The 12,700-nt window shown below is 49.7% G+C and overlaps 1 protein-coding gene and 1 non-coding gene across 4 annotated transcripts in view; both read left to right on the forward strand.

Annotated features, from left to right (window-relative positions):
- NTPCR (nucleoside-triphosphatase, cancer-related) overlaps nucleotides 1-11,991 on the forward strand; it is a 38,302-nt gene extending 26,311 nt beyond the window's left edge. For 2 of the 3 annotated variants that reach the window (XM_019954119.2, XM_019954120.2), the window contains 2 exons: nucleotides 1,201-1,410; nucleotides 11,346-11,991. In XM_019954119.2, the coding sequence (XP_019809678.2) occupies nucleotides 1,201-1,410; nucleotides 11,346-11,414 (279 nt within the window). In that variant the 3' untranslated portion in view covers nucleotides 11,415-11,991. The remainder of the gene's footprint in view (nucleotides 1-1,200; nucleotides 1,411-11,345) is intronic. The other variant, XM_070781875.1, reaches the window with a different exon arrangement.
- Nucleotides 4,551-4,622, forward strand: TRNAC-GCA (transfer RNA cysteine (anticodon GCA)). Its single transcript has one exon. It is a non-coding gene; the product is annotated as a tRNA-Cys (tRNA).
- Nucleotides 11,992-12,700: the final 709 nt, after the last annotated feature.

Consider the following 12,700-nt stretch of genomic DNA (forward strand, 5'->3'; position numbering starts at 1 on the left):
TTTGCTGTGTAACAAATTACCCCAATATCTAGCAGTATGAAACAACAAACGTTTATTATCTCATACAGTTTCCTTGAGTTAGGAATCCAGAAATGGCTTTGCTGGGTGGTTCAGGCTCAGGGTCTCTTAAGGGGTCAGAGTGCCCTTAGGCTTCCAAGTTCACAGTGATGGTTGTGGGGAGGTCTCAGATCCTCCCTGGCTGTTGACATGTGGCCTCAGTTCCTTAATCAGCTGGAGCTTACCATCAGCTGCCTGTGTGCCCTCACAGTGTGGCAGGCATCTTCCCTGAGAACCGGTGAGCCAGGATGGATGGGTGGATGGGTGGATGGATGGATAGATGGATGGAGGTTGGGACCAGGACAGAAGCCGTGATCTTTTTTCCTAATCTCAGAAATAGCATATTATCCCTTCTGGCATTCTTTGCCATGTAGTGCAGGGCAGCATTGTACTGTGGGGGCGGGGTCTGTAGAGGGTGCCAATCCTAGAGGCTGGGAATCTTGGGGGCTCTTGGAGGCTGGCTGCCACACCTGGTCCTAGAGAGAGGTCTTCAGGCTTGTGATGTAGTGGGAGTGCATTGATGTAAAGTCATTAGAAGGGGAATCTGAGATTCAAGGGCACAACCTACTCACTTTTTTCCCTCTTAAACCAGGACTCCTTCTCTTAATTTTCACTTCTTTCCAGTGACCCTCTTAGCTCAGGTTATGAAGTACACAGGCATCTGCCTGCAACGGTTATATCCTCCCAACAAACAGGACTCATACAACCCAAAATCCAAAAAACAGAGGCCAGTGTTATTAACAACGGCTACTAGTCTTGCTGTCTCATTTCTTTCAGGCCTGAGGCATATGGATCCTGCTTGTTTCCTGGGTGGATATAAATATAAAACCTGGTTGTTATTGGGACCGTTCTAGAAGAGGGAAAATTGCCAGGAAAATGGGGAGCTCAGGGAACTGAGTCTTCTGGGCCTTGGGGTCCCCAAGGGAGCACTCCTGATTTCCTCTGCCAGTGGTTTGTTCTGGGTAGCTGGAGAGACCGCCTCCTGCCTCCTGAGGCGGGGCTGCCTCCCCTGCTTTGACTGGCAGTGAGTGATGGGAGAGAGGAACTCCAGGCCCTTTGGTGTGACAGCAAGGGGGGAGAGGGTTCCTGGGCCCTTCGCCTGGTGTGACTCTGTGTCCCAATCAGTGTCTCTGTCACCCCCAGGCAGGGGCCAGTGGTCGCCCAGGACAGAGCATTTGTGTCATCGATGAGGTGGGGAAGATGGAGCTCTTCAGTCAGCCATTCATCCAGGCCGTCCGCCAGGTGCTGTCCACACCGGGGACTGTGGTCCTCGGCACCATCCCCGTACCCAAAGGAAAACCACTGGCCCTCGTGGAAGAGATCAGAACCCGAAAGGACGTGAAGGTGTTCAGCGTGAGTACCCCGTGGGCGTGGAGCAGGTGCCCTGAAACAGCATGTGGCTCTGACGCACGCCTGTGGTTTCAAGTCACCGCAGCTTTTCCTCTTAGGCTAGAATATAGGCGCGTCTCACTTCCTGTGAGTTTATGGTGCTGACATTACACCTCTGCTTGCTGACAAAGCAGTCTTGCCTCTGGGGACCGCGGGAGGGTCCAGCTCCTCCTGCTGCGCTCCCCCTGCCCCCACCAAGCCCCGGGCCTTGCCAGCTTCAGCCCCGCCCAGCTGCAGTGCTCTGGGCTGAGTGCATCTCTTCCTGGGTGATGAGGTTACTGAGGCAGGCAGTGCTGTTTTATTTTAAAGGTTTCCCTTTGCAACTGACCCCCTTCTGCTTGTGAGGGGAAGGACTTTTGGCTACAGGTCGAGGCACAGATGCCAGATGCTATGGAGCGGCACCGTCTTAAGAACTTCCCACCACCAAGGTGAAAATGTGCTGCCTGCACCAGGCAGGGCCGTAGCCATTAGCCACGTGTGATTGTTCACGTTTGAATTAAATGACACTCAATTAAGTTAGAAAAATCTTTTCCTCAGTCACACTGGCCACTTGTCAAGTACCCAGCAGGTAAGACGCTCTGCCTGGAAGTGCGACGCCAGCTCTGGGCAGGCCCAGGAACCTGTCTTCACGAGCTCCGGGAGCACTCAGGCCCCTGCAGTGGGAGGAGCCGTGGGGTGGAGCTGGTGAAGGGCAGGTAGGTCAGGGGCAGTGGGTCAGCTGGTTCTCAGCGCTGATGGTGCTGCTGGGTTTTGCCCACATACGCGCTTTTCTCCCGTCATCCCTCTGCGTCCTTCTTCTCGGATGCTGTCCTCCTGTGGCACCTTAGTGTCTGCATCAGTGACAGCCACGTCACTGTGCTCACACCCTCCCCCACCAAGTGAACCAGTGGGGCTGGCGGCCCCTCCTCTGTGCCAGCTGCAGAGTAACCAGGAATACCTCACATCGCTGGTTAGCTGTCACCGGGGTCAGCTGCCCTCGGTGGGACATCCACATGTTATCTCCATAGTGTCCAGGGTACTTCTGGGCAGTTGGTAGCCATTAAGTTTAGAGCAGCCAGGGCTGGACTAATGTGTCTGTAAGTTGCTTAATTCATTCATTCTCCCACTTACTTGGTAAGTGAGAGATTGAGCATCTCTGCATGAATTGAGCATCTCCTGTGTGCTTGGCCTCGTTCTAGGTCTTGGAGATGAACGAGACACAAGTCTTTATCCTCATGGAGCTGAAATTCTAATGGAGGGGCTGGGTAACAGAAATGTGAGCAGACAGTTACGCAGTTTCAGTTATGGCAAATGCAAAGAACGTGAACCCAGGCATTGTGGTCTTTGGGGGCAGGCGGTACTGATCAGGGGAGGCCTGGGAGCCACACAGGGTCACTTCCTCAAAGGGCGTGACCGTGTCTTCAGAGTTTTGTGTTACCTTCTCTATTTCTTACATTGCGTAGCCTCCATATTAGAGTTTTAGGTTGTGATCATAGAGTTTCTGTGGAAACAGAGTCAGTGAATAATAAAAGATCATGAAAGACAATTAGTCTTCAGGTCAGATAGCTTCCAAGCTGAGGGCCTGCAGAGCTGCTGATGCTAAGCTCCAGGGATTGGGTGTCTCTGCAAACAAATAGCCCTCCAGTGGACTTGGGGGTTGACTGTTAAATCAGAAACAAATGCTGTATCTTAACACAATACCACAACTTTTCCTCTCTAAGCTAGGAAATTATTCTCTAGGCAAGGTAATCATTGATCTTAATGATGTATAAATAAAATGATTAGCTTTTGGTTAATTATGCAAGAGACCCCGTTCTTCTTGTCTTTCTTGCATTCCTTTGGGTCTCCTGTGAACCTTCTGCGCATATTTTATAAATGAAGAAGCTCACTCACCTGCAGATTTAGGAGTTGGATTAGATATTTCTTTGGTCCTTTCTCTTTCTAATAAGCAGCAAGTTACCTGAATTTATTTTTGAGAGCATCCTTTGCATCAAGTACTTAGTCCATGGTACAGGCACATGTGAGGAGTGTACCCGTCCCTCCAGAAAAACAGACCATGGGACAGTCAAAATCTGGAGATGAGAAGAGAGATCAGTGTGAACAGAAGGAGTGGAGAGAGGTTTCCAGAAGAAAGGGGTTCTTGGGTGGATTTTTGAAGAGGAAACAGAGGACAGGAAGGGAGAATATTCCAAATAAGGAAATCATTTATGTATAGCATGGAGGGCAGCTTCCCTGTGCTGACAGATGGTGTGGAGATGGGGCTGCAGTCATGATGTTGGGGAAGCATTCACAGCGACTCAGAGCTGTTCACAGCGTCTGGACTGTTCGTCATAGGGTTTAGGTGAACAGAGCCTTACTTACCAGAAAGACAGCTGAGGACATTTCCAGGTTGAGAGAAAGTGTTCCTCCTCCTAAGTTCAGCTGACAGCCTTAGACATTGTACATAAAACAGACCTAAGAAGACCTGAATGGCGGATGGAAGAAGGCACACAGACTAGGGACCTCAGGACCCCAGGAACAGCGCAGGAGACACACATGGAAGTCACTTGTCATGCCAAGGACCAGAAAGATCAGCCTGAGTGAGAAAGATAAATAGCCAACATGCCAACAGAAGGATGACATAGATGTTGGGATTATAGGGTAGAGATTTTTCAAACAACCATCATAAACACGTGTCAGCGATCAATTACAAACCCACTCGAAACAAATAGAAGATAGAAAGCCTCAAGCGAAGACATCAAAGTTTCAGCAAAGATAGGGAAGCTCTAAGGAGGACTCAAATGAAAACTTCAGGATGTAAGATGCAATGACAGAATGAGAAGGTCCCTGGGTGGACCCAGCTAGCTGAGGGGAGTTGACAGAGGACAGAATCAGCGAATGCGAGCGGTGGAATGGTAGAGATTGCCCAAGAAAGAGCAGACTAAAAAAGTTAAAAGCCAGAGCCACAGGGAGCTGTGGGACTTGGGGGTGTAGAAACTTCCATCCTTACACAAGTTCAGGCATTGAAGGTTCCCTTCCTGAAAATTCTGTTTCCTCTCAGACGTTTGGAAATGTTTTCCTTGTTTATTCTAGAGCTTACTGCTAAGTGTGTAGCTACTGAAACATGTTTTAAATATATACCGGTTGGGAGTATAGCTCAGTGGTAGAGCATTTGATTGCAGATCAAGAGGTCCCCAGTTCAAATCCGGGTGCCCCCTCTAAGGTCTAAATTTGGGCTTCCCTTGTGGCTCAGCTGGTAAAGAATCTGCCTGTAATGCAGAAGACCTGGCTTTGATCCCTGGGATGGGAAGATCCCCTGGAGAAGAGAAAGGCTACCCACTCCAGTATTCTGGCCTGGAGAATTCCATGGACTGTACAGTCCATGGTGTCGCAAAGGTTTGGACACAACTGAGCAACTTTCACTTCACTTCATGAGGTTATTTGAGACCAAATATCAGAAAACATTCAATGGTGATGTCAGTGCCGTGGGGACAAGAGGTGAAGAACTTCACAGGTCCATATTACGACTCTGCTTACTCAGATTACGGCTCTTTACTGCTTCCATCCTTCTCTGATCAACAACATTAAGAAATACTTTTATCCCTGCTGGTCACTTCTAACAAAAAGTATGAGTTTGGTCATATTGGTGGCATTTCCAAAGCATATTGCTTTTGATTTCCTGTGAAATGTCTCCTTGTTGGAGATGCTGGAGAATGCTGCCTTCTGAGGGTACAGGGGAGATGCCTGGAGTCTGAGGTTTGGGGGTTGAGAGGCCTGGGCTGGCAGCCCCCAGTCCTGGGACACGTAAAGGCAGTGCTGAGGCCCATCAGTGTGTGGGGACGCGAGAGCAGCCTCATCATCAGGGAGAGCTGGCATGCCTTATCCAAGGTTAGTGGGGGCACAACCAGGATTCAGACCTCAGTCTTTCGACCCCAAAGCCTAAACATCAGCGTAGCCCTGCTGTGTGTTAACTTCGAGGGTAGGGATGGTTCAGGTGACTTTAAAAATCTAAGATTCCTAGAGATTATTTGCTTTTTCTTTTTTTTTTAATTTTATTTAACTTTACAATATTGTATTGGTTTTGCCATATATCAAAATGAATCTGCCACAGGTATACATGTGTTCCCCATCCTGAACCCACCTCCCTCCTCCCTCCCCATACCCTCCCTCTGGGTCGTCCCAGTGCACCAGCCCCAAGCATCCAGTATCGTGCATCGAACCTGGACTGGAGACTCGTCTCATATATGATATTATACATATTTCAATGCCATTCTCCCAATTCATCCCACCCTCTCCCTCTCCCACAGAGTCCACAAGACTGTTCTATACATCAGTGTCTCTTTTGCTGTCTCATATACAGGGTTATTGTTACCATCTTTCTAAATTCCATATATATGCGTTAGTATACTGTATTGGTGTTTTTCTTTCTGGCTTACTTCACTCTGTATAATAGGCTCCAGTTTCATCCACCTCATTAGAACTGATTCAAATGTTTTCTTTTTAATGGCTGAGTAATACTCCATTGTGTATATGTACCACAGCTTTCTTAAAATTCATATGGAAATTCAAAGGACCCAGTTAAAACCACTGTGAAAAGGAAGAATGATGTTGGAAGACTCATACTTCCTGATTTCAAAACTTAAGCAAAGCCACAGTAATGAAGGCAGTGAGGTGCTGACACAGGGACGGACACGCAGATCACCGAGGTCGAATCGAAAGTCCAGAGATGAGCCTTTCCGCCTGCAGTCAACTGATTTCCAACAAGAGTGCAGGACAAGTTAACAAAGAATAATTTTTCAGCAAATGGTGCTGAAAAATTGGACATTCACATCCAAAAGAATGAAGTTGAACTCTTACCTCACATCAGACACAAAAATTAACCCAAACTCATAGATCTGCATGTACGAATGAGACTGTATAACTCCTAGAAGTGCGTGTAGGAGTAAACCTCTGTAAACCTGGGGAAGGCAGAGTCTTATTTGAGACAACATCAAAAACACAAGTGACAAGGAAAAAAGACTTCATCAAAATTTAAAAATTTTGTGCTTCAAGGGACACTGTCAAAAAAGTAAAATGGCCACCAACAGGATGGGAAAAATATGTAAAAATCATATATGTGATAAGGAACTTCATGTATCCCAGGATACATAAAGAACTCTTATTACAGTTCAGTAATTAAAAAACAAGTAAATAAACCAATTAAAAAAGGAGCAAAGAAACAAAAGGCATTTCTCCAAAGATAGAAAAATGGCCGAAAAGCACATGGACATATGTGTGACGTTGTTGGCTCTTAGGGGAGTGCAAAGCAGAAGCACGGTGGATAGTGCTTCACATTACTGGGATGGCTGTAAGGAAGTTAAAGAAATGGAAAATAAAAAGTGTTGGTAAGGATGAGGGGAGATTGGTGCCCTCATACCCTGCTGCTGAGACTGGAAAAATGCAGCAATTCCTCAAAAAGCTAGATATGGCATTACCCTATAACCCGCAATCCCACTTCTAGGCATGTGCCCCAAAGAATTGGAAACACGCTCACACAGAATCTTGTACACCCCACGTTCATAGCAGCACTGTACATGTTAGCCAGAAAGTGAGACAAGCCCAGATGTCCCTCAGGTGATGAGCAGACAAGGATGTGGCTGGTGTACTCAAATGATGTACATACCGTCTTCTCCCATAAGCAGAGGGCATGGCGTGGTGACACGTACTCAGCCTGGAGGAATTAACAGCACGTGATGCCGAGTGAAGGCGCCCTGTCACACTGGATTCCGGACCGTTTGATTCCGTCTACACGAGATGTCCAGAATAGGCAAATCTGTTGACACAGACCTTGGATCAGTGGTTGCTGGGGCCTGGAGGAAGGTGCGAGTGTGGTGATCAGGAGTGGGAGAGGGAGGCTGATGGAAATACTCTAACACACAGTGCTGATTATAACACATCTGTGATCGTACTAAAAGCCACCAAGTTCCGTCTTTAAGAGGTTGAATTTTATGGAATATGAATTCTATCTCAGTAAAGCTATGTTGTATGATGTCTACATATTTTTTGTTCTTGTTTGGTGTTCAGTTGGTAAGTTGTGAACGACTTTTGTGACCCCATGGCCTATCGTGGGGTCCCAGAGTTGGATGCAACTGAGCACACAAACACAAGAGCCATGCTGTACATGCTGTGTACTCACACAGAAACCCGTAGGCAGAGCTATGCTGCACATGCTGTGTACTCACACAGAAACCCGTAGGCAGCGCGGCTGAGCAGAGGACCGCCCCTCCCCCCTCCTCCTCTAGGGAGACGTGGTGTTGCCCTGGGATGTGGAATGCAGTCCCTTCTCTGCTGTGGGCACTGGGTTCCCAAAAGCCCCGTTTGCAAAATAATTCTTGGTTTAGAACCTTTAAACTTCAAGGAAAAACAGAGGGTTTGAATCCATGAATCATCCTATTTTTAGGTTCAATAAAATGAAGACCAAATATGAAACAGACTAGTAATACTTTTGATATGTATTAACTTATAATAATGAGCATTGTCTAATTAATTTTCTTTTTTATTCTCCTGCTTATTTAAAATCTGTCAGGGTGCTTCCCACACGGTTTCTAGGAAGTGTATGTGGTTTTGTTCTGCTCTCTTGCACAAATATGCGTAAAGAGATGTGTTTTGCCCACGTGTTCTTCTGTCCAGATGTTCACGCCTTCCCGATGCTACGGCCCCGAGTCATTGACAGTGAGCTCTGAGGCCTTTCCCTGGCCCACGAGTCTCAGAGCACTTTGGATGCTTCCTCGGTCAGAGTCTTCAGGCTGTATTTAACCGCTCAGCTCTATTTCAGAGACCTGCCTCAGCTTAGAATATAGTAAACATTTTCTGTCAGACCCAGGATGAATGCAGTCCAGCCCTGGAATTCAGGGTCTGACCTTCACGGGACCTGAGGCTGAGCTGCTGGGAGGCTGCAGCCCTGGGAGGGCATGGTGGGAGGCGAGGGGTGAGGACGCTGGGGTCCTTCCTGAGTCATCCTCACCTCCTTTCTCCTCCCAGGCCCCAGTGCCTTCCTCTAGTTAAACTCCGGAAAGACTGGGATTCTCCTGAAAGGGAGGGGCACCTGCGCTGACAGATGATACTGGGCTTATTCCCTGTTCTTGCATTTATGAACTTGTCTTCAGTGGACAAGGAGCACAATAACTGAACACTGTGAACGGTTTCACATAGACTGCATAATTTTCAGAAATCATCTTAGGAAAATCAAAGGGGGTGGCAAAATATTCATATACTCTTTGCATCCTGTTCATTGGTTTTAAATGAGAAGTCATTCCCAAAGTGTGTCTTTTCCAGTTTTGATTGTGATTCTTTTTCTCCCTAACCAAGGCGTGGGGAGGTTCTCTGCATGTTATGGGGCTGGTGGGGGAGCCCTGTCCCTGCTGCAGCCCCAGCAGCTCCTGAGGAGGGTGGCTGGGCTCCGGCAGGATATCTGGGTGACACTGGCACTGGCAGGGTGGCTTGGCAGTGCCCTAGGGCTTGTATCGTCTCTGAACCTCACATCTGTTAAGGCTCACTCTACGGGCCCTGACTGTGCACCTAACAGCCTGCGCCCAGGACCAGGATCTTGGCTGGTGGGGTTTCCATCTCATCGCCCTTCACTTCCCTCATACACTCCATTCTTTCCAAGGGATAAGCGCTTTAAGGACGAGATGTGAAGCCACAGTTGGATGATTCAGAGGAAGAAATCCTACAAGCAGCGTGCTGGCTCTGTTTCCTTACGGGTCTCATTGCACGCACTTCCCCTTACACTGAACGACATCAGCACGGCCCTGAGTGGAACTGCTGGTGTCCAGCGCCCGAGATCCACCCACGGCAGCTCTCTGGGAGCTGGAAGAGGAGGCGCGGCCTCCCTGGGGCTGTCTGAGGATCAGGGCGGGACCTGGCCCCTGGTCCGTCCATCTGCTCACAGTGTTGCCTTCCTCTCTTCTCCCCGCCCACCCCCATATCTCCTCCTGTTCTTCCCCCTTCACTCCCTCTCACTCCTCCTCTCCCAGCTCAGCATCTCGTCCTTTTTCTCACATCTATAAAGGAGGTGATGAAGTATGCACAATGAAGGGAGTGGCCCCCATGCCCCTCACGTCCACATGGCCCCTCGGGGCCCCCGTGAACTCTAAGGGGCCCTAAGGCAGAACCTTGTGTGCCTCCTTGTGAGGTCAGGGCGGAAGGAGGGCACTGCGGCCTTGTGTGTCCTCCCATCCTTTCTCCATGCCGCTGCCTCCCCTCCCCTCCTTCTCCCACAACAGGGGCTTCCTTGGATGCTAACCGCAGGAGTGGACTTGGGCTAACTGAAACATAAATAGGATCAGGAAGCCTCACAAGGCTGTGCCCCTCTCGAGTTGAAGGCAAAGTGGGTGGTCCGCCTCCGTGGAGCCAAGGCTACCTGGGGACCAATGGGCGGCATCCTTGGACACCACCCTTTAGGGGCCAGGGCTAAGTCTTTCTGAGACTCGGTTTCTCAGGAAGTCCTCCAGGGCCCAGCTTGTACCCCGGAGCTGAGGGTTGCTCCCATAGGAGAATCACCTCCCTCCTGTAAGAAGGATGCAGGATGCAGGGGGCCAGGCGCTGAAGTCCGCTGTGCATTTCCTCCTGACATGTATTCACCTCCCGAACCAGGGCCCCTGCCACCCCCGGGGGCTGAGGTCCTGCAGTGGGATCAGGCCCATCTCCTCTCAGGGACCCCACCTTCCGGACCCACTCAGGTTTCCCAGATGCTTGCACTTCCTGTCAGCACGATTCTCTCTGCTTGGCTCTCCTCTTTGCTGCTGCCCTTCTCCCAGGTCCACAGGTCAAAAGCAGCTTGGGCATAACCACCTGTGAAGGTCTTTCCTTCTTTCCTGATAACTGCTTCCCTCCCCCCCACCACCCAGTATCCCGTGCCTCCCCAGACGCTCAGGGTCTCAGGGACCTTCTGCCAACCTTGCCCTCACTGTTGTTATGTGTGCCCCCGATCTGGTCTTCAGGCTCTGTGAGGTCAAGGTCCTGGCTGAATCCTGCCATTCCTGACACCTTTCCCCCTGACAGTGCCTGTTGAATGTTGTGTGGGTGGCACAGGAAGGCTTTGGTGATGAGGAGAGACCACCCTGTCCCGTGCTGGGGAAACAGCCCCCCACTGGGCTCCCTGAGGGGTGTTTGGATGCTTGGATTGTACTCAATGGGCCTGTGGTAGTGAAAGAAAGAAAAATATAACACAGATCATCAAGCAGAGCTTGAATCCACTCTTGTTCCTTTTGTCTGTAACTGTGATAATTGCCGAGCTAACACATCGGGCGCAGGGGGATCTGCGTTCTAGTCTGCCCTGCATCCCCCTCTGCCTCTGAGATCTCAGCAAAAGCCCTGCTCTCCACCACACCCCACCCCCAGCGCCTTCCTCGTCCTTCAGGTGCAGAGTTGACTGGTGTCAGAGGCTTCCTGCAACTCACAGATCTCCTAAGTCAGGGAGAGAGGAGTGGATTACTGCCCTTCAGAGAATCCTGGGGTCCTGGGTATGAGGCTGCTCTGAGAGGGCTCACCTGGTGGGTGGGTGCCCACCTGGAGCTGTGGTTCTTCTGGCTTCACTCAGGCCTCCTCCTGTCCAGGTCAGGCTTCACTCGAGCCGTATCCCAGCCTGCTTCTCCAGCAGCCCTCCCAGGGCTCAATTCAACAGCACTTCTGGTTAAAATCCATCTGTCATCAAAACCCACTCTCATTGTGTGAGCCGTCACTTCGCAGAAGCTGGTGGTGGGATTTGAGCCCACCTGCCCCACTTTCAGAGCGCTCTGGGAGGCCTGGGGTTCCTCGCTGGGTCAGCCTTGCCTGGGCTATACTCTATAAAGCATGTGTCGTCTTCTGGGCTGTCCTGTTAGAGTATAACCCGGCAGAGTAGGGAACTGAAGGGAAGGAAAGGGACTCTGAAATCTGCTTTCCTGCTTTTTCCTACGCAGGTAACCAAGGAGAACAGAAACCACCTTTTGCCAGAGATTGTGACGCACATGCAGAGCAGCCGGAAGTGAAGACGACGTGTCACCACTTCTCTGCACGTGCAAACGTTTCTTTGAGAGGAGCCCCAGTGCTCTGCCCGACCAGGTTTTATGCCTTTAGTTTATGAAACCTTGGAGGCTTTTCCAAAGAAAGCCTGACAGCTGTTTTCCATAAAATGTTTTAAAAGATCAAATTAGCCTTAGTGCTGGATTGACTCTACAAGATTAACAATCCACTGTGGTGTATTTATGCTGAGAGATTTCTGTTTATTTCCTCTTGCAGTCGTGCGTATGATTTGGGTAAATTATGAAAGAAGAAATGGTTTTCGGAATATTAGATGGAATTTGCCCCCATTGAAGTTTATAAATGTGTTCAGGGGAGGGGGGTGGGGAGGAGTTCACTGCCTGATCATTTTGGCATGTTAGGAAAATTAAACCCCTCCCTGGGAGCAGCTGCAGCCTCCTGCAACTTGGAGTGATAACAGTTATTTGATTTTAAGAAAATCAGTATTTCAAGAAAAGCCATTTTCAGTCCTTCCCTGCCTGCATCTTTTACTGTTTATATGTTTGGTTATTGCTTAATAAAATAAAGAGAAATGTGATGACTGCAGACATGCGGGTCCTGATGTGGGAGGAATGAGCAGCCTTTAGAAATGTTGGTAGCACTTGGTACTCAGCAGGGGTTCAGATCAGAGTCCCATTTGGGCCCCATTCATTTAGACGTGTTCACAAACTTTTCTGGGCCCCGTTTCCCTTCCAGAAAAGGGGTGAGTGAGTGCCATCAGAGGAGGGCTGCCCCAGCCTGAAGGAAGCCACCCTCACCTGGGTGGAGACCCAGCCCGCTGGGGAGTGGCCAGGGCCGGAGCCAGGGCTGTTGGGAAGAAGCCTGCAGAGAAATGAGGTTCGGCCCTGGCAGGGCCCCATGGGCCAGACCACTGAAACCCCAGGGCTCACAGAGGATAAGAGTTGCTCTCCCAAGGGTGATGGTACTCGAGCGATAGACATGTCAGTGTTTTTGAATTGCCAGTATATTTTTTTAGCCTTCGCCACAGTGCCAGCTGGTGCTATTGTTGGGAGTGTGCACGAATGTGACCACTGATCCATTTGGGCATGTGTAGAGCAAGGAGCTTGGCAAGGTGGGCCCTGGGACAGCAGACAGTACAGAAAACACTGGCATCTAAACCAAGATGACAGCTTACAGCCTGTGACCGGCTCTTAGGATGGTCTCTCTGCCCCATGTGGCTTTCTGGAACCTGGTCTGCACTGGCCCAGGCTCTGCAGAGTCACACCTGGAAAGGGTCTCCCAGATTATCAATGGA

This window comes from Bos indicus, chromosome 28, assembly GCF_029378745.1.
Source record: "Bos indicus isolate NIAB-ARS_2022 breed Sahiwal x Tharparkar chromosome 28, NIAB-ARS_B.indTharparkar_mat_pri_1.0, whole genome shotgun sequence".
Taxonomy (NCBI): Eukaryota; Metazoa; Chordata; class Mammalia; order Artiodactyla; family Bovidae; genus Bos; species Bos indicus.